The 22,076-nt window shown below is 49.1% G+C and overlaps 1 protein-coding gene across 2 annotated transcripts; it reads right to left on the bottom strand.

The window, feature by feature from the left end:
* Positions 1 to 199: 199 nt before the first annotated feature.
* Positions 200 to 15,602, bottom strand: LOC112996946 (leukotriene C4 synthase-like). 2 transcript variants are annotated; one of them, XM_064521061.1, is made up of 6 exons: positions 15,377 to 15,602; positions 3,730 to 3,901; positions 2,809 to 2,908; positions 1,549 to 1,619; positions 1,227 to 1,308; positions 200 to 860 (listed from the first exon to the last, which is right to left on the bottom strand). In XM_064521061.1, the coding sequence occupies exons 2-6, from the start codon at positions 3,785 to 3,787 to the stop codon at positions 734 to 736; spliced, it is 438 nt and encodes a 145-aa protein (XP_064377131.1). In that variant the 5' UTR covers positions 3,788 to 3,901; positions 15,377 to 15,602; the 3' UTR covers positions 200 to 733. The 2 variants fall into 2 exon arrangements, with proteins under 2 accessions (XP_064377131.1, XP_025978475.2); XM_026122690.2 differs by lacking the exon at positions 15,377 to 15,602 and having other exon boundaries at positions 3,730 to 3,997.
* Between the last annotated feature and the right edge of the window lie 6,474 nt (positions 15,603 to 22,076).

The raw sequence follows: 22,076 nt of genomic DNA, 5'->3' as shown, positions 1-22,076 counted from the left end.
GACGCTGAGCTCCTGTGAAAATCCATGCCTTCCTCTCGGCACCTCCGAAAATCAGCTTCTCGCTGCCAGCGTGCTGAACACCTCCCGCGGGACACGCTCGCCGCGTGCGTGGCACTGCGCGGCAGGGAAACCGAGGCGGCAGCCCGGCGCTCCAAGCCCATAGTTAAGTTTTCGTTCAGTGCGAGACGTGGACCCCCGAGGGGAAAAAGCACAGCAAGCTTAGTGCCCTTTATTGTAGCACTCATACATGTTGCGGCTCAGCAATATTCAAAATTATACGTGCAGTAGTGGTTACAGGTTTGCTGGGTGTGATTTACAGCATCACCCAGGGGCGACAGCTAACAAAAATTGCAAAGGCCTCTCTGAACCGTCCCTGGTGCTGCTGATGCGCAGGCAGGTGCTGGGCACAGCCCAGCCGTCGGTACGTCCGTGGGCACCCCCGTTCGCCCCTCGCCTCTCTCGTTGTGCCCCAGCCCGCAGGTGGCTGCAGCCAAATGCCTGGCTTAGCTGTCACCCAGACATGGAGCACGTGGCACAAATAGTGCTGTGGGGGGAAAATATCTCCCCAACATCTCGGTGCTTCTTGCCAGTGCTCAGCAGCAGGGGAGGAGGTGTCCAAACCCCCGGCAAGGGTGCACTTGCCACGAGGGGCAACACCGGCCAGCCTGGTACCGCGAGGCCAGGGGGAGCGGGACTCCAAGGAGAGGACGCCTGCGAGGGCCGGAGGCAGGTGTCACGCCAGGAGGAGCCGCGGGATGTTCAGCCCCACGTAGTGAGCGAGGAAGAAATGCGAGAGGCCCAGGGCTGCCGCCGCCATGAGGACCCAGAGGACCGCGGTGCTGAAGTATATGGCGGGGAGCCTAGCGGGAGAGAGCAAGCGCGTGAGGCCAAACGCCGCTGCTCCCACACGGCAACGGCACTGTCCTCCCCAGGGAGCTGGGAGAAGGGCGCCTGCAATGGCAGCCCCCCGTCCCTGCTCCCGCCCGGAGGGAGCGCACGCATCCGCGCGGAGCAGCACCGCTCTCGCCCCGTATCTGCGTCGCTGGCCCCAGCCGGGTGCTGAGCCCACGTTGCGCTTGGGGACGAGCTCTGGCAGGGCTGATTCGTTCCGGGGCTCTGAAGCAGCCTGAACGGGCAGAGGGTGTCCTGAGCCCCCCTTCCTAAAGCACAGGATGGTCCCAAATTAGAAAGCCCAGGGGCTGCAGCTTACTCGAGCAGGCCTTTACCTTTCCAGCGACGATGCCCGATATCCTGTGAAGTAGCAGTAGCGAGAGCAGAGATAGAGCAGACCCAAGGCCGCAGCCAGACCTGCAATTGAGATGGGAAATCACAGCGACTGCATCCAAAGGCTTTCTAGAGCTCCTTTAAGCCAAGCAGGTGGCCCAGTGGTGGAGCTGGAGAGGCTTCGTGTCCTCCGGCTCCACAGTCCCATCCGGGACAGAATTACTGCCTAGTTTACTGCTCAGAAGGTGAGCAGGTCCTCAGGACACTGCTGACACATGAAGGGGAACAGATCCAGCGTCAAAGCAGGTAGTAGGCCATTCTCACCTTGATGGAAGAAGAGGCCAGCCTGCCACAGAAGTGCCAGGAAAATGGGAAAATACTCAGAGGAATTCACCCTGGCAGGAAAGAGGAAGATCATGAACAAGGGAAAACATGAAGATCTTTCTTTCTTTCTTGCCGCCCCCCCAGCAGTTTCCAGAGGCTGTAAACTGTTGCATTTAAGAGATGACGCATCCACAAAAAGCCTCCAGGCTTTCCTCTTTTCCCACAGTTCCCTCGCATCTTTATTTGCAGGAATTAAGTGGAAGGAACTGGGTCTCCAGGCCCAGTCCCTGACTGCAGGAAGTTAACTAACAGATGCCCAGGTCAGGCCACACTGAACGGCTCCGTGGAGCACCCCCACCACCAAGGGCTCCCCAAGTGCTGCAGCTTAAACCCAGCGGTACCAGCCACGAAGTCTCAATCATAAACACCAGGGATGAAGAGCTGGACAGGTGGAAGGGACCCAAAGCTCCGGGTGCTAGAGGAGTGGGTCCTGTCACGAGGGACTTGGAGCAGCCTAAGGCCGAGACTGGGTCTCAGCGTCGAGGTCAGCAACAACCAGCCCATGTACACGATCAGGAGAAGGTGCAGCTTATACAGATAAGGCCACAGCAGCTTGGGCTTCCTGCAGGAGTGCGAGGCAGCCCTTAGCTGGTAGGACAGTCTGTACAGCTGTGCCCTGTCCCCCCAAAGGCAAAGGCAATGGACATGAGACCAAGCTGAGGGTGTCTAGGCTGGCAGAGAGGAGCAGAGAAGGTGATGGCTGGGTGGATCCTCATCCTGGTCCCCTGTTCTCTTTGTGCTGCTCAGCTAAAGCGAAAGTGGAAACTTTCTCCCTCTCTGCCCCCCTCCACAGCTGCATCCGTGGCACAGGAGTCACTGCAGGGATGCTGGATTTCGGCAATCCCCTCATCACCCCGGCTGAGAGCTCTCCGGGAACTTGTATGTGCCCGCCAGTGGAGCTGAGAGCAGTCCCGAAGCTGCCTGAGGCTCTGACAGCACTTGCCTAAAACCAGCCTAAGACTCAGGGACCAACAGCTCTATCTTCTGCAGCGCTTCTCTCCACAGCAGAGATTTCTGGTGTGGTTTCTATCAGCAATGGCCAGAGTCTTTAGGACTCATGAGCCAACACAGTTGCAACACTGGCTCCTACACTCATTAATATAACCCTGAGGGAAGTGGGTAACTGCTGAATTACTCCAACCAGAAATTAATGGCAATGCAGGGCAGGTTACACATGAGGTCTAAAACCCAGTTCCTTACTGTGCTCGAAAGATCCTCTCAAATTCAGGAGGGCCTGAGATCTTTGGAGGAGAAACGCCAAACATCCGCCTGGCATAGATCACCTGGAGGAAGAAGTAGGCTGCAGTGAAAGAGAGGAAAAAAGCATGGGTCAGTCATCTGGCTGGGCCTGGCGGGACCAGAAGTCTGTCAGGGAGAGAGGCAGATCATGCAGCCCCCTCTTGACTGTGCACCCCTGCGTAGCAGAGAAAACTGGGTAAATATCCTGGAGAAGCTTCAGACATGGAAAGGAATGACCCAAAGACAGTCAGGCAAGGGCAGTGCAGTCATGTGCAATCAGCAGATATCTGGTTTCTCACTTGCATAATTAACACATCGGCTATTATCGATAGGAATCGTTATACAGTTCAGATGCACTCTGTTGCTGACAGTTTTAGCTTTTTAAAAATCTTTAATTTTTTCTCTTCTAAATCCTGATAGCTGAGTAGGGAACTGATGGCTCAGAGTAGCCATCCAGATACCGAATTACACATCCATGCAATGTGGAATCGTGGCTGAAAGCTATTCCCTGAGACTCACTGCATCCTGCTGCTCCCCTTCCAGAGCTGCAATGCTCTTTTTTTCTAAAGCTTACATGAACCTCAGGAACCACTGTGAGCCTTTCTATCAAACTACTACGTATTTCCAGAGGAGGAGATCTACCAAGAAATTTTTAAACGGAAAAAGGATGTTAGTTCGGAGGAAGGATACCTATAAGACTGGTGTTCCAAAGACTCATTTTGCTGAATTTCAAAAAACAGACTAATTATTAGGCCACTGTGTGAAAAGCAGGGCAGTAGCAGTGCAACAGCAGGAATGAAGTGCGGAGGTGAAAGGCCATCGGTGGATGTATGATAGCTTGGCCCAGCCAGCGCTAGGGCACAAGCATAGGATGGTCCCTACCTTGCTCCAGGACACCCAGAACCGTCACAGCAGCCAGCAGATGAATCTGATCCAGCATATTGCCTCTTCCACACCCCAGAAAACCCCGTTTCCCGATCAGATGCTCCTCTGGTCAGCTTTAGTCTTTGCTGATGTGGCAGGCAGGGGCAGCAGCTGGCAGCAAAGGTTTGCTCTAATTGAACAGGAAAGATTTGTATGTAGCGCAAAAAACCAGGCGGGACAGGGCTTGCCTCTTACCTAGGCACAATGGCAATGTGAAGCGGCAGAGAGAAGGCTTATGTAGTGTTTCTGTTCCCACCCTCTCTTCCAGGAATGTGTCATGAGGTAATGGGAAAGCCTGCAGAGAACTAACACGAGCGATAAGAGAGGGGAACTAGCAGCCACATGGGGAACAAATTTCTGCAGCCCGGCAATCCACTCCCACTGCAGTACTTGGTTTAAAGCCGCTCCTAGTAAGCGCCGCGGCATGTCTTCCTTGCTGATGTTGCGTGGGAAACGGCAGCCCCACTTGGGCTGTTCTGCACATGTTTTACAAGCCGCCCCAGGGTCAGGGATCACAGCGTTTTGCTGAACGTCACCCCACGCCAGGGCTCTTGGCAGCGTGGGCCGGCACCGAGCAAGACTCACTGCCGTTACGCAGAGACAGCAGTGATGAAAGCCCCCGAATGAAAGAGCCACTGCAGCTGGAAGACAGGCTGTGAAAAGTGTAAAAGCTAGAGAGCTGTCTTGCTCTGCTCTGCTTTATGTGGGGACAAGTGCTGCAGGACAACGGTCAAAGACACCGAGGCTTTGAGAGGCAGCGCTCCTGCCAGAAAGGCTGGGAACTAGGCATTTGGGTCTCCTGGTCAGTCCTCAGCCAAAACACCTCTCACAGCAAACAGCAGTGAGATGTTTGCGCAGGTAAAAACCTGCAGAATGCATCAGGTTACAGCAAAAAGACGACGGTGCTTTCACATGTGAATGTCGGGAGTAACCTACTATATCAATGTCCACCTAACAAGGCAGAGAGGGACAGCTACAAGCAATCAGGCTCCCTGCTCGGTTTCCTTCCTCTCCATTCATTCGAAGAATTTTCTCTTCAGCCCAGGGGAAAAGGAAAGCAGGTCAAAGGGATCATGACACTCCTTCAGTACAGAAAACCATGCCAGACTCAAGCAGTTTACAGAAATTATATGGTAGATCTGATGTTTTTGATAGACTTTCTAAGGAACGAGAAGCTGGTTCCCTTTTTGTCTCCCTACAAGGGATAAAGATGACCAGAGAGTCTATAACAATGTCCCGGCTTGCTATTTCTCCAAATACCACAGAGGCCATCATTTTTCAAGCATCACATGTAAGATTAATAGTTTCACATCAGAACTGACCCTTTTTTCATTCCAGCAACTGCTTAGAAATACGAGGAACATTGTGTTTTGTTTTCTCTGGCTTGGCTGTCAAAGAGATGAAGGACTTTCCTGTGTCAGCATTAAAAGGGCAGAGGTCTCCCAGCGCTTAGCGAAGTTTGTTTTTCCCTCAGCTCCCTGTCTGATTAGAGCCTGCTAGCAAAGAAAACACATATATATGTATGGGACAAAACAACTGAACAAAAAGACCCATGCTTACAGCTCAGCCAGACTACAGCGCAGCACAACCTGAGTCGAAAGTGTCCTATGTGAGCAGGGAGAGCCTGACCGGGAGCAGCGTGGCAGCTCCTGAGGCATCCCTAGGTAGAGACCGCTTCTCGCATCATCCAGTCCGGTCTGAACATAGCAAGGCTAAGCAGAAACCTGAATGGATAGACACAGATATCGCCCTGTCTTCTCTGCATCCCTCCTCCATAAGTGTAATTTTTCTGGCTCTCTTTAGGTCACAGAGGCACACGGGTTTTCTCATCCCTGCATGCCGCCATCACAGCTGCAGGTATTTTCCCTTCTCGCTCCACGTTTGCAAGGAGCAGGTATAAGCCCTGTCCTTCCCCAGTGGCCGTTGGCATCCCTGCGGCATCGATTGATCCGGCCAGATGACGTGGCCCTCCAGCACCTTCCTGCCCTCCGTGGCAGGGAAGGGGCAGCCGGGCCAGGGCAAAGGGGAAAGAGGTGTCACCGCCGCCGTCGGCAGCCTGCTGTGACACCGGCATAAGCATATTGCAAAATCATTGCCTTTTCCAGAGACATCGCTGGCGGCATTTCTCTCTGTCGCCCGCTGCTGGCATCGCTCTGCCACCTCCTCTTCCTGCAGCCGTTTGTCCTTGCTGCCTCCTAATTGCAACCGCAGGGCTGCAGCGGGAGCTGGGTTGCGACACTAATCTGGATTTAAAATGATCTTCGCAAGAAAAATGAGCAACCCAGAAGGCCTGGGGGAGCTGTGAGCCGCTGCGCCTGTGAGCGGCAGAGGGGGAGGAAAAGGCGGCAGCAGCTGCCCAGAGTCCGGCGATGTTATGGGCTGGACGTTGTTAGTGGAAGAGGAAACATTTTGTGCCGGAGCAGCTTATCCTTCAGCTGTGAAGCAGGAGGCTCCTTGGCCTTCCAAATGCATTGTAAAAACAGACAAATATTTTCTAATCTTTTCAGTGAGCACTTGTGCCTCCTCTCCCTTCTAATCCTTTTGCAGCCACTGAGTACCTTCAAGGCTGCGCTAGTGGAACTGCAGCTGGGAACAGTTAGCATTTTTCTAAAAGCCACATCAAAAAAGAAAAAAAAGATTTTTTAGTTCAAAAGAATTAAAAGCCACACAGGAGAAAAGTCTTTTTTTTTCTTAGTTCACAGGAATCAAAAAGGGCTCAGCCCACAGCTCCTCGGTCTGGACAACAAGCAGCTCCTTAGGGCTGGAGCAGCGAAGATGCAAAACCCTGCCTGCGTCCCCTTGGCCAGCTGGACTTTCTCATAACTCAGACCAGTGTGTGTTCTTGGAAATTGGGGGTTTTGCAGCTGGAAGAGAAAGGACAGAGAGGCTAAAAATGTGGCAGGAAGACAGTTATCCATGATTTCATCCCTCACCATCATGAAGCCAGCTGTGTGTGGTGGTTCCTGGGACATGGGGACAGCTGTAGGCAATTTTGGCTCTGCTGCTCCCATCGCGCTCCCAGGAAGGTGCAACCTGGCTCAGGCCTCCTGGGCACTGTGGCTCTGACATGAGCCCTGGCTTCTCTGTGCTTGGCAATGGCCTTAAAAACTTGGCATGAGAAGAGTTACCGCAGGCTCTCTCCCTAGCACACTGGTCTATACAGAGGATTCTGCTTTCAGAAAGTAAATTAGCAGATGGCTGGTTTTGTCAGCAACAGGCAGGCTGAGAAAGGCATCGTGTGTAGTATCACTTGGTGCAGAAACTCAGTATATATTGGAGGTGTGTGTTAGCTTGTTGAGCTAGACTGACGTAAAACAGATATTCCTGAGATTTCCTGCTCTGTGGCATATCAAAGAAGTCACGTAAATAAGCTATGTTCCCAAATGATTACTCACAGCAAAATTTTTAAGGGCCAAAACAATCTTTCCCGAGCTGCTTTAACCCTCTGCTTGAACGTTGCCACTGCATGAAACAAGACCCGGATCAGTCACTCCCACTGATGCCCTTTTTCATCTCATGGAAACATGAAGTGCTTCTCCAGTGATGGTGGGAAGTTTCGCTTTAAAGATAAAATGGGGAAAACTGTCAAAGCCATTGTTTCAAAAACAATAGAGAAAGCCAAGGCTTTGGGAAATTATAGAGAAGCGTATGCTTTTTAGGGATAACTTGGAGAAATTTTGTAAGCCTTCCTTCTAAGGGAGTTTGTTGTCCTTTATCTGTATACATACGAAATCTGGCTAGAGGGGATGTCAGTATAAAAGCACTGCCAGGATGCTCCCATCAATTCATCATCAAAAGGCACTCACACATGTAAATGAATAATAATGATTCTTTTGTGGCTAACATCTGTTAAAAACACCAGAACAAACAAATTTAAACCTTCTCTTTGGCCTGCCTTGTCTCATAATATTGTTACACAGAACCACTTCTTTCCATGTGTTTTGCCAATTTTCCTATTCCCTTTTCAGCATAAATGTCAGAAATAGCAAATAAACAAAAGAAAAAACAATGCCAAAAGGGCAACTACACTTCTGGCTTGCTAAAACAGGGATGAATCTCTGCAGCGATAAGTGCATACAGCAGGAAGGGGGAGGATTTCCCTTGCGGAGGGACAATCAGGCCTTTCAAACATCTTTGGCAGCTTTTATGTTAACACACACTTAGCATTATCCTATAATGATATGAAGAGAAATTACAAAGCTACAGGCCACATCGAAATACATCAAAGGCTGTGCAGTGCAACTTCCCTTTCTCTGAATTAGGGGGGTGCTGGAATAGGGCTGTTTCGGTGCTTTATCTCGCCGGGGCCAGAAAGCCGGATGCCGGCCATCCCTCCTGTTACGAGACACAGCTGGGCAGGAGGTCAGTCGGGGCTGAGCCAGGGCAGCTTGAGGAAGATGTTTTTCAGAAAGGAGTTTGGCGTTAACGACAGGTCTGCTGTGAGCGGAGAAGCCCTCGGGTCGCCGAATTCGCCGGAATGCAGGAGGTGCTGCGCAGCGCTGTGACCGCAGAGCCGGCAATTGGGAGGGCAGTGGTTGCACCAGCGGTATGGCAACTTTTCATGCCAAAATCCTCTCCCAGGTGGTGCCAAAGGAAAGGAGAAGTTTCAGGGAAGGAGAAGAAGAGGTGGTTTATGGCGAGATGTGCAGGAGGAGGAGCGCTGTGCAGACGGGGCTGCCGGTGGCCTCTTGCCCCGGCCAGGGCTGAGCTGCCGGCACCTGAGGCCAGCTCTGATGCGGGCACCTGTACCTTGCTCACGCTGCTGGGAAAAGAGCGGTGCGGGGAAGAGCTGCAAAACCCTCCCTGGGGGCTCCCTTCCAGGCGGGAGCTGCATTTGAGCTCAAGCCCTCGCCCTCGGTCCTCGCCGCAGCACGGCGTTTCCAGGCACCGGCATGGACGAGGCCCACGGAGGAGCTCCCACCACGAACAACGCGACAGGCCTGCACCCAGCGAAGAAGATGGTGGGAGCTGCACATCCAGATGTGTTAGGAGACAGATGGATGTTTTGTAAAGCTACGCTGACGTCAGTAGCATTAAGGGTTTTGAACTACAGCTTTTGAGGGAACCGAAGGAATATATTGCAGATGGGAGCAGAAAATTGTTTGGTTTGTTGTCCTTTGAACTGTGCTGCTCTCAGGTGCTGGAAGATGCCCTGAGCAATGTGCCCAAGGGACGGGGTGGTGGCATTGTCCCTTCTCCTGCTTCCGGCGGAGAATTTAAACAGAGCCAGTCTCCAGTGCTCCCACTGGCATACGGTCAGGGAGCAGGCAGCAGCCGAGCATCACGAGGGCGAGACGGCAAGCTCGGGAGCAGATGAGTTTCTCGTTATTGGCTATTCCTTCTCGTTGCCTTTGTTTCTGAGCACTCGGTCTGAGCCTGGCCAAGGTCAAGCTGACCTGGGTGTACTCGATAGGTCTGGCAGAGAGCCGGCTGGCCGCGGTTAGCCGTGTGTCCCTGCTCCGAGTACTGTCCTCGGAGAGCGGCACCGCGTGAGCGTGACTCCTCCACCCTGATGTCAAAACAGCTGAGCTCAGACAGCTGACTTGGCTTTGCTGTCTAGGAGTAAGGGGAGACAACTCCTACCCCAAGTGTCTCAAGTTGGGGGCACCATTTAAGATACCAGAAGCCGAGTCTTGCTCTGGAGACTTTCCCTTTCTGTCTGTGCTCCCGGCCTGCAAAGCGAGTCTGCTGCTATTCCTGAAGGGCCTTTCAAGGAGCTGGAACAACCCCGGAGATGCTGCTTGCATTGGGTGCAAATATTGGCATCGTTCTTCCATCCAGCACCAGTCTCGGGCAGCCAGCATCATTTCTGAGCAACTGCGGCTTCTCCAGCCCCCAGCAGTGTTGGCTCGCAGAAGCCAGCGCAAGGCCAGGACCTGGCAGGTAAAGTCTTGTGTCCCAGGGATCCAGGACGTCAGAGGGGCTGTGAGCTAGAAAATGTTGCTCTTCCCAGAAGCAAGGAAGGCCTTTGAGAAGCAGCTAATGAGCTCATCAAGAGACAGCTTTTGCAAAAGGTGAGAAACTGCTGCTCGGCAGGCGCAGAGTGGTGACCAATCACACCCTCGCCAAAGGAACTGCTTTAAAAACAGCTGGGCTTACTTTTAGGGTGTGAACTGATTGCATGATGCAATTGTGTAAAAGAACAGAACAGTCAGAAACACTGCTAAACACCAAACTTGCCTGCATACGCTTGATTTTAATCATGGGGAGGCTGAAATAGCAGTTCAAGTGATGTGACAGTGCAAGGCTATCTGCCTTCCCACGACCTGGAGATGTGCTGGATAGCATCTATAAATGCTCTGACAAGAAGAGGATTCACTAAATGACTTTGGGCAGTTATTCAGCCTCCTGATGACAACTGCACTATCTGTACCCTGGAGTTCTGCTAGAGAAAAGGGGAGAAATAACATGCGGTAACTTGAGGATTTCTTGTAGATCTTATCACAAGTAGTCCTCCACGGCTTCTAGTTTTCTGACATGGTTTCACAGACCTCTTCCAGCAAAATGCATTCAGTGTTTGTCCATACATTTTAGGCAGACTTTCACCACCACAGTAGGGATTTGGACAGGTAGGGGAATAGCAGAACCGGAAAGTGTCCAACAATATGCTATTGTGGGAAGCTACCCGCCACTCCAAGTCAGTTCCTTCCCTGAGACCACCAATCGCTACAACCTCAGAAGCACCACAGTTGAGTGTAGTAAACTGAGTTTACCTTGTCCTATCCTACTGCTGGTGGAGTTATGCTGTGTGCTGTTAGCAACTTCAGCTGTGTTAAATGATTTTTTTCCTCTGCTCAAACGCCCGTGCATTGGCTGCCTGAGCCAGGGAGACAAAAGGCAAATGTGATCAGGACTCCAAGAACTACAATTGCTGCTTCCCCTCCGTTAATATCAATGTGCCAGTCTGGGAAACAGTTTGAGAAAATCTTGATACGTATTCCTCATAAGCCATCACGCTTTCAATACATTGTCTGCAAAACATGTAGACGTGCTCTTTTTGACTTGCGTGTGTGATGGCAATCAGTAAGATGGAGAGTACTGGGACATGGAGCCCACCGCCCATACCATCCCACTTGAGGAATCCCATTTTCCAGAATCCATCCATCTCCTGCACATTGCGTAGGATTGTAATGCTGTATGGTAACTTTGCATGTCTTGATGTCAGCCACTTCCATTACCAAAATTTTCAGTACCAAAATTATTGCTCAATGCCTACCGCTGTCCAGGCTTCTGACTGCAAAGATAGCATTCACCCCTATTTCTGTATGATCAGAGTTGTTTTTATCTGGGGTCTGGCATGGCAAAGCAGTCAAACACAGCACACAACTCCAGGAACTTGCTCTTCCGTATTTGAGAGCTCTGACATTACAGCTGGCCATCACGGTTTTACATCGCAATCTAGTCCTTTTGTTTAGTAACTGAAAAGATCCCAAGCTACTGCTACACTCCAAAGTTTTAATGATTACATGTAACAGCTTGTTCACTTTATTCACTGTCTTGGTCTACTCATGCAAAATAACCTTCCTAAATTTTTGGCCGTTGCTATAGTTCTGCAAATACCAAAGAATAATTTGCCCTGCCCTTTAAGTGGACAAAAGAGCTCCAGTATCTGTGTGACAACTAAGCTTTTGGCAACAGGAGCAACAGCACTAGAAATGAAAAACAAAAAGTACCTTGGAGTAGAAAAAGATTTAAGGAAACTCAACCTCAGATTCCTACAACTGCTGAAGAGGTGCAGTGGTGCCTCACAAGCTGTTTCAAAAATCTTTCACTAAGCCACATGCCACAAGAAGAAAATTAACATTGCTCTTAACAGTATGACTGCTCATCATTTGCTGATACAGTACTACAAGGATATTGCCTGGGCATAGGCAACCAAATAGGTTTTAAATTCATCGACATCACCAAACCAGTAATTGCTTGCTGATAGAATGGCCTGTCTGCCAAAATTTCCAGTGCAGACAAGACTAAAAGTGATAGGAGTTGTGAAGCAACCAGAGAGCTTCTGGAGCTGTCTACAACCAGCCAAGCAAGTAGGTTCCCCTCTGAGCTAGTCACCTGTAGCAGTGGAAATGGGCAAGAGAAGAGTCTACAACTTGAACCTCTATTTGGAAAAGCGTTTTAGGAGGCCACACTCTTCTGTTTGTTGTAGCTGAGAGATTAAATCAAAGTACAGAAAACAGTTCTCAGTGGTTGGGCAGCCCTTCCTGAATCCATCTTGCTCCTCTGTAGAGCAGCTACAGCTCTCGGTCCGAGCTGCCTTTCCACAAGGTGTGTCTGGAGTGGAACATGGATGTCCACCTCCAAAGCGGTTTACTGTACGCTAGCTTTCAGGATCAGTCTCACCTTTCATATAAAGAAATAGCAACAGACAATGGTGCAAGGAAAATTCTCCTATTTTCAAGCAGTTTTCTTTTCAGTCTACAGCAGGACAGCTGTTGACCAGTCAGTAAGGTCCTTACAGAGTCATCCGTAATTCCACTCTTCTGTAATAAGTTTTATTAGGACACCACCAGTTTGTATAATTCTTAACTTCTGCCATAGAAGGAAGTGGTTATTCAGGAAGATACAATTCAGCCCATTGGAAAGGAACTTTTCAGGGGACCAGTGTTTAAGTTACTACTAAAGCAAACAGAAAAATCTTCTGCTATAATTTCTAACAGATTCAATATTTATAATAGATTAACATGGCCAACTACTATTTGCTGAACACTTATTTCTTCGCCAGTGATAATGAGTTCATATTCCTTCCAAAGGCCTCATGATGAACCCTTTTAGTATTTAACATTTTTATACTACTAAACTTCTTTACCATATATATAGCCTTTCTTAACCCTACATATGTTTTTTAACATCATACATATAGATATACATATACATACATGCATGCCTACACACACACACACACACACACACACAATATGCATATAAAATCAAAAAATCCATGAAGATATGTAAAGCAAACCCTGGTCTGGTAATCAGTTTCTAACAATTAGTGAATGATTAGGAACAAGTTTCATTTAATAAGGAGATTTTGCTGAGTTTGCCTCACATCTACATCTTTATATTCAGAAAGGGAGGAGGATCTATCTGATTGTCTCTGCTGTCTGGTAAAAGGGTATCAGAAACCAATCTTTGACAAAAATCTCTCTAGCATTACGGAGAGCTCGCAGCTCAGCCTGCTTGTACTTTGGATATAGATTGTTCAGCAGCAGTATGAGGAAAAGCCCTTGTCACTGAGCTGATGGACAGGTAAAAATGTACCTTTTGTCGGGACAAAGTCAAATATTAAAATGTCCCAAAATGTCAAAGGAAGATTATGATATGTTTTTATAAACTAAGTCAGTGACTGATTGAGGTTCCACATATTGTAAAAATCCTACTTGTAAAAAGGAGACGCTAAACGGGAAATAAATAAATAGAATAAATAAAAGGAATAAACTGGAAGGGTAAAACAAAAATGGTGAGCTTATCTGCTACTTCCCTGGACTGCTATAATCCACCATTTCTGAGAAGGCAAACAAGGGGGGCAGATCAGCTGCAAGCCTATTCATCTTGGCGTGGTTAACATGCTCTGAAAGAATTCAAGCTTCTAGCTAGCCTCGTTTCTTGATGAAAAACTAAACCAAAGGAGCATAAATCACCACCATATTTTGGACTCTGGAATTTGTGTTTGTGAACAGCAACATTCCCTGAGGCACAGCTGATGTTTTTAATTCAGTCTTAATCAGACCTGTCGTTTCATTCCTCCTCATTCTTCAGCGTTTCCATTGAGCTAAGTAGCAGCTTAGTAGCAGCCTTCATAATTTGATCTATTTTTTTCAGTTATAATACTCACCCCACAATTAATTCAAGCCTTGAGTAATAAGATCTAACTACGCTATTTCACTGGAAAAAGAGAGCAAAGGCTGTCACGTTTCCCTTGTGTAACCTAACCATTCCTTTCGCTCTTCTGCCAAGCAGACATTTTCTGCAACTGATTGTAGGCTATTTTCACTTTCCTATCAGCATATATATCAAAGGAGGCTTCTCATTCCCCAATTTCTGTTTGCTTTTTTAATAGCCAACCAGTTCTGAAATCAATCTCCACCTCCACGCTCCCTTGGGGTTTCTACATGAGAAAGCTTCTGTGTCTTTTAAATCTGTAGAGAATACTACAGGGTCTGTTTCACTTACACATAGCTACAGTGCTGCTTTTAAATCGGTGACTCACCCTTTTCCCTGGAAACATTATTAAAACAGCCTTGTTACATGTATGCTTTCTTAACAATTTCCAGTTTCTCAGCCTGCTGCAGTGAAAACACCGGTTACTCTAACCTCAGGATGGCAAAGATCACGTTAATCACTCTCCTTACTTGGAACCGGAAGGAAATCCAGCGGATTCCAGACTCGCATTTACATCTTTGGTTCATATACTCTTGCCTAGATCTGCTTTAAAAAGGCTCTTTGATTTCTGAAATAATGACAAGCATCATTTCCTTTATTCTCCCCACAAACAAACCGCAGTGGCAGCAAGATACGAGCTCTGTAGATAAACCGAGAGGAAGGGCTGTACCATTCCCTGGATGTGAGTCAGGATGAACAGAGATGTCCAGTGTTAGTAAAGGGAGTAACCAACCACTAGCCACCTTGTCTCCACTGTGCAGAGCACAAGCAGCTCCACAGCAGACCTCCAGGCTGATGCAGGTACTCGCCTGGGATGTGGACAGCCTTGGCCTTCTCCATCTGGCCCATCTGCCTTTGCAGGGCTATTGCCTGACCCTTAACAGGTGAACATGTTGGTCTGCTGTTCTGCTTTGAAGGGTCCAGATACTATCTATCAGAAAGAGTTTTTGGATGTCTACAAAAACAATAACGAATCCTAAGGCTGGGTCTTAGGTTCACCCTGGGCTTCGGGGAGCTGCTGGGACCAAGTACTACACAAGCATAGATATTCTCATGAAAGAATTGGCCAGTTCCTCTCCATAGTGCACACCTTTTCCTCATTATCAGATGCTTTCTACACTCAGCACCAAGGGCTCAAACTGCTACGAGTACTAGTGAACCAGAGGAAATCTTCCTCCGTAAGCACTGAAACCAGGGAACAATGCATACAGCAGAGTAATGTTATCTTGGGTTTGTCTGCTGCAGCAATGCAAGAAAATGCAGAGGATTCCCACAGAAAACTCAGGCAGATCACAAGGTCAGACCTGCTGAGGTTGCCGTCGCTGGATACAAAGTCCATGCAATGGGCTGGAAGCGGGCGCTAACTGCAGCCCTCTTCTCCGTCTGCTGCTGCGTCCATGCAGACCTAGCTGCTTTCCCCGGCTGGAGCACGGCTTGGCAGCCCTCTGCTCCGACTGAGACAAAAGTCCTTGGGAAACACTTTGTTGCTTCTAGATTTCAGAGGAGAGGCAGCCAAGGGACCACCTCCAGACCTGGCAGCTAATCCTTTCCTAGGAGATTACTCTCACAAATACAAAAAGCAGCAAATCCCATAAAGCCTTCACTCCTGGCTGCTTTGCTCCCAGCAACCAGGGAGGGAAATCTGTTCCCCATTCCTAAGCAGCTAACGCCGGGCAGCCGGAGCAAGCAATAACTTCCAAAGCGTCTGCACTTTACTCACCAGAGACACGGTGCTGTTTGCAAAGAGCTGCGAGCCCCCGTGAGCAGCTCCTGCATGGCCTACCATGCCCTGGCGAGGCAGAGAAATGTCGGTGGCATGTCTCATCCCCAGAGGCAAAGGGAGAATTGGACCCTTAGAAAATAGAACTACAGGGCTTGTTTATTCCCCATCTTCTTTTCCCGCACAGAGTGGAGCTTTATTCTGCAGAAAACAGCAGGAATTTCAATGACAAATTGAAATCCTCCTGCAGGGAGGGGAGGGCCAGGGGATGCCAAGAAGGGTGCGAGACCGGGCCCAAAAGCGCATGGCCAAGCGCAAGCGCTGGGCGCTGGCTAGGGAGCAAAAGCCTCTGCTGGGAAGGCGATTTTGATGCATTTTTACCACCAGAAGGCAGTGGGGAGCTGCGAATCGGAGCAGCTGGGCCTTCAGCAGGACGCTTCCCCAGGAGAGACATGCGGAGCAGGAAAGCCTTTCGCTCCATTGTGCTGTGCTTTTTTTTTCTTATTCTGCCTCTTCTTTGCTGTCCTTAAGGAAAGCACTCGGGATTGCAGCTTACAAAGAGAGCCTTGTTATCACATGATAACGAACAAATATGAAACTGCCTTTTTGGGTAATAGCCATGTAAGACAAGAAAATAAAAACATCAAAAGGGGGACAGTGGGCATGCTACTGAAAATCCCAGATGCACAAGCAGCTAAAGGGTGGCAAAGGCATTAGCAGTGCTTTACCTTGTAGGCATTACAGCCTCCCCAGGCCTAATAAGCGGTGCCCTACGTATGCAGGGAGGGAATCCCAGCCTGGAATAAACTTGCTAGAGATTTTCTGGCCACTGCTTGGAGCAGAAATCTTTGTGCATGTGCAGGGCACCTTCCCATCAGGCTCAGTTAGGTCAGGGAACACCCCAAGTAGTCAAACAAAATGCAGATACCACCTGTGGTTTAGAGATTTCAAACTATCCCTGACAAGACACTTGGGAATGAACAACACTAGCCGGGCTGAGGAGGGGGGTACAAGGACCAGACAGAGTTGCCAATGGCTATAGCTTCTGTAGGGCCTCTGGCTGGGTTTGTGAGGCTAGTGAAAAGCTGGCACATGAAATGGCTCTTAAGGAGTTTCCATTTATAGGGAAATATTTTCACTTGACTACCAAAAAACCTGATACTCTAGCTGTGAAATGGACATAAATCCACAGCACATGCAGACCTGGTCATCTGCTTCATCTGCTGAAACCTTTTTGGAGGGAGCACGCACATGGACCAAGCCTTGAGCAGTGATTTTCCAACACTGCTCTTTTGCTTTTTTTTTTTTTTTTCTTTTTTGTGGCTAAATGAGCAAAGTCACTCCGCCTGCTGAAGTTGTGTCAGTGATGTATGACCTCATGGTTACTGGGCAAAATAAGCTTCACAGAGTGAGTGCGCTTCAAAGCCTTGTTGGCTGGTTGCACTGCTGTTGCCACACTGCAGTTGGGCTGTGACTCTACCTATGTGCGCCGTGCTCTTCCTCCCATCTCAGGCATGGAGGGGAGCAAGCTATTTCTACGAAGGGTTTTTCCCTGGGAGAGTTATTTCTCGGAAGCAAGTCCATCTTCCACAGTACTGACCTACAAAGCTCTAACAGCCAATTTTTGGCAGATTTAAGGGTGGCAGTTTAAGAGGTCACCAACTCAGTTTTTCACCTGGGCCATGCAGCAAAGATACTGTTCTATACCAGGGACACCTGAATGAGACATATGACCCACCTCAGCCATTCTCATTCACAGTGAAGTATGTTAGCACAAATCTATATTCATCAGCAATTAAATTGAGCTTTAGAGATTCAGTATCACAAGCGGTTTAAGCTTACCTGCATCTGCGTTGCACCTAGAAAGGACAGTCCTGCTAATCCAGCTGAAGTCAAATCAAGTGTGTGCCTGACTCAAGCCACTAAGCAGCCATGTGAGTGAAAGCACAAAGGAAGGAGGGAGACGGAGGGCGGAAAACTGGTAATACAAAGAGAAGGCTCCATATGAAACCACATGTGAGGTCTAAGCGAAAACAGTACGAAAAGCCAAGTGTAAAAAAAGAGGAAAGATTCAGAAACCTGTGGTCAGAGTACTAGCCACATCTGGATTTTTGTTTTCCTTAAAAGAAGAGGCTGAGGTTTTGTTGTTCGGACAGGGACAAAGCCCCCCCCCAAATGACCTAAATATTTGTCTCCTGTAAGCTCCAGTCTCGTCAGCTCCAGGAGCAGATCCATTGCAGATGGGAGCGTGGAGGCTCTGCATAGGTCACGAAGTTAAGTGCCGCTAATTCTCTGTTTATTGACTTCTGCAAGTCAGGATTAGGACGGGCCAGTGGTGTGAGGGAGCCTGGTGCTGTTTACATGGCACGTGAGGAATGCAACTGCCCTAGCGCTATTTCTGCCTCTCTTTTAAGAAGGCGACAAGGTAGGGAAGGTGGCCAGCTGCCGAGGGCAATACTGTGCTGCAGTCAGGCCAGTTACCCCAGGGTGGCACGAGGCTCCAAAGGCCTGGTTTCTCACGCCGCATTGGTGCTGTTCCCGTCCCCTGAGGCTACAGGGTGAGATGGGTGAGGGTGGAGGGTTCCCTTGGTGATCCTGGCCACGGGGCCTTGCACTGATCTAGGGCTGTCACATCTCAGGAGGGAGCAGAAGAGGCTTCCTGCTTTCATTCCTTGGCAGGGTCAGTTGGGGATTTCTCCTGCCCATCTCTCCCCTAAATAATAAATCCATTTAACTGCTTTTTTTCCCTGTGATTTTCTACATTTGAGTTGAATTTTGGTTTCCATTAAATAGGCCCAATCAATCTGTCAAAACTTAAGACATTTGGAAACTTGACCACTGAGGACTGAAAATGTTTCTGTTTTTGAATAAACGAATGAAAGTGTCATTGGTGAAAACCTGATTCTAAATAAAAAGAACAAGTCTTGAACCAGATCACCTGGCTGGCTGAATGCAAGTTGGTACTGTTTCACAGCGGTATTTTTGTGCTGCTCCATGGACACTGGTTGCAGAGGAATTAGAAGCGAGAGCACTGGGCATTTCCCCGCAGCTGCTGAGCAGCTGTCAGAGGACAGCTCTCATCAGCCTCGGCTCCTCTGAAATGAGTGAGCTAAAGCGGAAAGACTCTATCTCACCACAGCACTGTCATTTGGCCACACTCCTAATACAAATCACAGTCCCTCTCTGGGTCATGGTTCCCAGTGGAATGATCACGTCGTCCTTTGAAATACAAAGTTTGATGCACTTAGGCCACTAAGGTGATAGTTTGTGATTGCTGCTGGCAGTCTGCAGCTTTACCTGGCTGAGGTATGGTGCTGTGTTTGCATCCAAAGGGTATGCCGCATTTCCCCAGGGAAGGAGCAAGAAAACAGAGCTCGCAAGCCACCAGAAGACGCCTGAAGTTCAACTGTGTCTCCCTGTCTCCTCCCGTCCATCTGCTAGTGCTCTGACTCTGGTTCGCTGTTGCTTCTTTTTGCTACTTAACCTCCTCCCCTTATTACAATTAATTTGTAACATTTCTTACATTCACTTTTATTACCTTTCAAAATGACAGGATTTTATTTTTTCTTTTAGACATTTAGGCCCCTCTGCTTTGATAACAGCAGTGTATCTTACCCTCCTCTTTTCTCAGAAGGGATTCTCTCCAGAGATCTCACTGTAAAGAAATGTGTTTTCCATGGAAAGCATACCAGAGCACATGGACATTGCCCTGTACAGAGATGTGGGCTTGTCTTCCCTCCTGCAGTTCAAAGTTTGAAAGAGCAAAAGTCAGCGTTCTTCTGCTGGTCATCTGCTTTTACTGCCTGCTATCTGTCTGAGCAGTGTCACTAATGTTCTTTGACTTCTGGCTTGCTTTATTTTCCACTCACCACTCGCCAGTTTTCCAGAGGAGAATGAGATCTGAAAAGATCTACTACTAATGTTTGAAACGCAAGGAGAACTCAAGCGGTGTGGCAATGCAGTAGAGGGAATTAAGAATGGAAAGTACCTGCTGAAAACAGGGGAGGCTTCTCTACCTGATGAACAGTCAGGCAAGGAAAGTACCCCACAGGGCAGTTATTCAAAGCCGCCATTCACTCATAAACTGAGGATTGCCCTTCACCTCTGAATCTGACATATTCTGAATGGGGAGCCTAACCGTCAGGCTTTTCTGGCTTAGCCACACTGCCCGTTTCATGTCCTTCACAATTTACTTCCAAAATCAGAGAACAGCACGCTCGCCATGAGTTTATCAGTGGATCTAGACAAATCTCTTGTGGTCAAGCCTGCGCACACGGAAATGGTTCTCTTTGACACTGTTGTGTTTGCTGTGTGGTCTCTGCCATCTCTCTTTCCTTCATTGCCCCTGCCCCTGGCATTCCACAGACTGGGCTAAAAATACCGTGTTCTCAGCTGCCAAAGCACTTAAATCCCTGTGCATGCTGCTTCTCTTCCCTTTCTCTCTCTCTCTTTTTTTTTCTGGATCATCTATCTGTCTTGTGTTGATTGCATATTCCTTTTATCTAAGCTCAAACCTCTCAAAAATCACAGTGTAGGATGTGCCTTTAGCAGCTTATGTATTTTTTTAACTTACAGCTATCCTCTCCCCGCCATGACAAAGCAGAACAGGCAGGAATGGGCTGCAGGGCCGCCTGCCTGCCCTGTGATTCAGCAGGTTGTAAAAGGAAGGAATGTGGTCTTTTTTGGGAGAGGGTGGCGGGAGAGAGCAAGGGGAGGCATGTGCGACAGGCGCGTGGGGGCAGATCTGACTTCCTGCTGCTTGGGCTGACCGGAGCAATAGCCCAGTCTTGTGTTATCCTGCGAGTTACAGCTAAGTAACTCACAGGCATGAATAACCTGTTTCAAAAGAGGGGCTTGAAGGGTATTTGGTGGGAAATGGGAATATGCCTAGATTGGGAAGGGAGCCTGCTAAATTATACTTGTTACCCTTTGAAGTATTCCTCCGTGGTGTTTTTAGTTCGGTATTTAAGGTACTCGGTATCTCGCATGCTGTATGTTGTTTGTGGCTGCTTCTCTCCTTGTCTGCCTTGCATCTTCTGTTCAGTGTCTGGGTGCAAATCAGTCTACAGGGAGGTTTAGGAGCCAGGTTGGGGGCTTTCTGGAAAAATGTGAGCGTTTGATTCCAAACTTCAGTGTAAACAGGGATTTGCTGATTTCGTTTATGCTGAGCCTTATTTCTAAATGCTGGGCCCCTGCTTGCTTTGTCCTAATGTGGTGGAAATTTCTCTGTGGGGAGACTTATGTTGCTGACTCATTGTGTCGACTCAAAACAGATTTATGTTTACCAAAAAAAAAGAAACACCAAAACACCCTTCTTTCTTTCCCCTTTCCACCCCTCTTAGCAATATTGAATTTGGTATTCTTACAGAATACTTTGTATCTGCTGGCACAGGCTGCAGTCCATACATGAGCTTTAAACTGGCGAGTTAGATACAGCTTTCAGTTCAACTGTACTCAGCTGGAACAGTTTAGATATACCTTAAAGTGGTATTACTGACAGGATAACAGTCTGCTTTCTTCATCTTAGGTCCTTGTTCATCCCCATCTCACACTGTCACGCGTCAGGGGAGCAGGAGACAGGGACTCCTCAATGGTAATCTTGTTCTGTCAGTTCCCTGTGCTTCCCGTGCAAACCGGTTACCCTCCTGCTGCCTTTCCTTCCTATCCCCAAGAACTGGAACGGAATTTCCTAATTTCTCTGGGCTTCTAGAGCCATTCAGACAAATAGATGTTGAGCATTTACGCAGCATTTCACTTACACAGAAACAGATTGTTAATTTTGGCAATACAGCACTGCTTAAAACTTCTGATATTATGCAAGGCCTCCACAAGGGAAGATGTCTGCAGGATACTTCATGCTTTGAACAGGTTGGAGCGTGTGTTACATTTAGCAGTTTTCTTAAAACTTCAGCTTGCAACTGAGCAATACCAGATTTTTTTTTTAAATATAAAACTCTAGTCAATATAATACAAAGAAAAACTTTAAAACCCTTTCCAAGAGATTAAAGACGACAGAAATAAAGAGGAAATTGGCGTCTAACACTAGGGAGCCCAAGTGCCGGCACAGGCAGCAGCCCACGGCCCCCCCGCAGGCACGCAGCACGGTGCTCGCGGCTGAGGCGCCCCGCAGGCCCGGCTGTCCCGGCAGACCCAGCGCTCCTCCGCGGGTGAGGAGATGCTGCTGAGGGAGCCAAATCCGGCTGGTGAGGTGGCATTTCTGGGCCCGGGTAGCGGCAGAGTGAGAACCCTGCTCAGCCCCCTCCGCCTGCAGCTCTCGGGCCAGGCAGCCCCTGGAGCAGGGGGCCGTGCCCAGGACCCACGGCGAAGGAGAAGGAGGTGTGAGGGAGCGGGCTGCGGCTAGCAGAGCTGGGCCTGAGGGTCAGCACCACTACCGGCCGCCTCACCATATGCCACAGCACGCGCCTTTGCGCACCACTTCCCCCCCCCTTCCCGGCATTGCCCTTTTAAGCCCCGCAGCGCCCAGGGACAAGGAATCCGTTGGGTCTCCACCCCCATTTCAACGGCCTCCCTTCAGCTAGCCAATCGCTGCGCACTTCCTGCAACCCGCCCGACCAATAAAAGCGCTCCACGAAGGGAAGCGCCGTTGGGGCGTGTTTTGAGGCGGGCGGACGGCTGAGCGGCGGCGCCCGCAGCCAATCGAAGCCCCGGGCGGGCGGCGGGGCGGTTGGGCGGACGCGCT

This window comes from Dromaius novaehollandiae, chromosome 15, assembly GCF_036370855.1.
Source record: "Dromaius novaehollandiae isolate bDroNov1 chromosome 15, bDroNov1.hap1, whole genome shotgun sequence".
Taxonomy (NCBI): domain Eukaryota; kingdom Metazoa; phylum Chordata; class Aves; order Casuariiformes; family Dromaiidae; genus Dromaius; species Dromaius novaehollandiae.
The sequence above is the reverse complement of the archived record's forward strand: the minus strand, read 5'-3'. Positions and strand labels throughout refer to the sequence as shown.

Coding starts and splice junctions, on each gene's coding strand:
- LOC112996946 (XM_064521061.1), bottom strand. CDS start 3,787: ATGCTGGATCAGATTCATCTGCTGGCTGCTGTGACGGTTCTGGGTGTC. Junction 2,909..3,729: donor TCTGGGTGTCCTGGAGCAAG/GTAGGGACCATC, acceptor CTTTCACTGCAG/CCTACTTCTTCCTCCAGGTG. Junction 1,620..2,808: donor GAGAGGATCTTTCGAGCACA/GTAAGGAACTGG, acceptor CTTTCCTGCCAG/GGTGAATTCCTCTGAGTATT.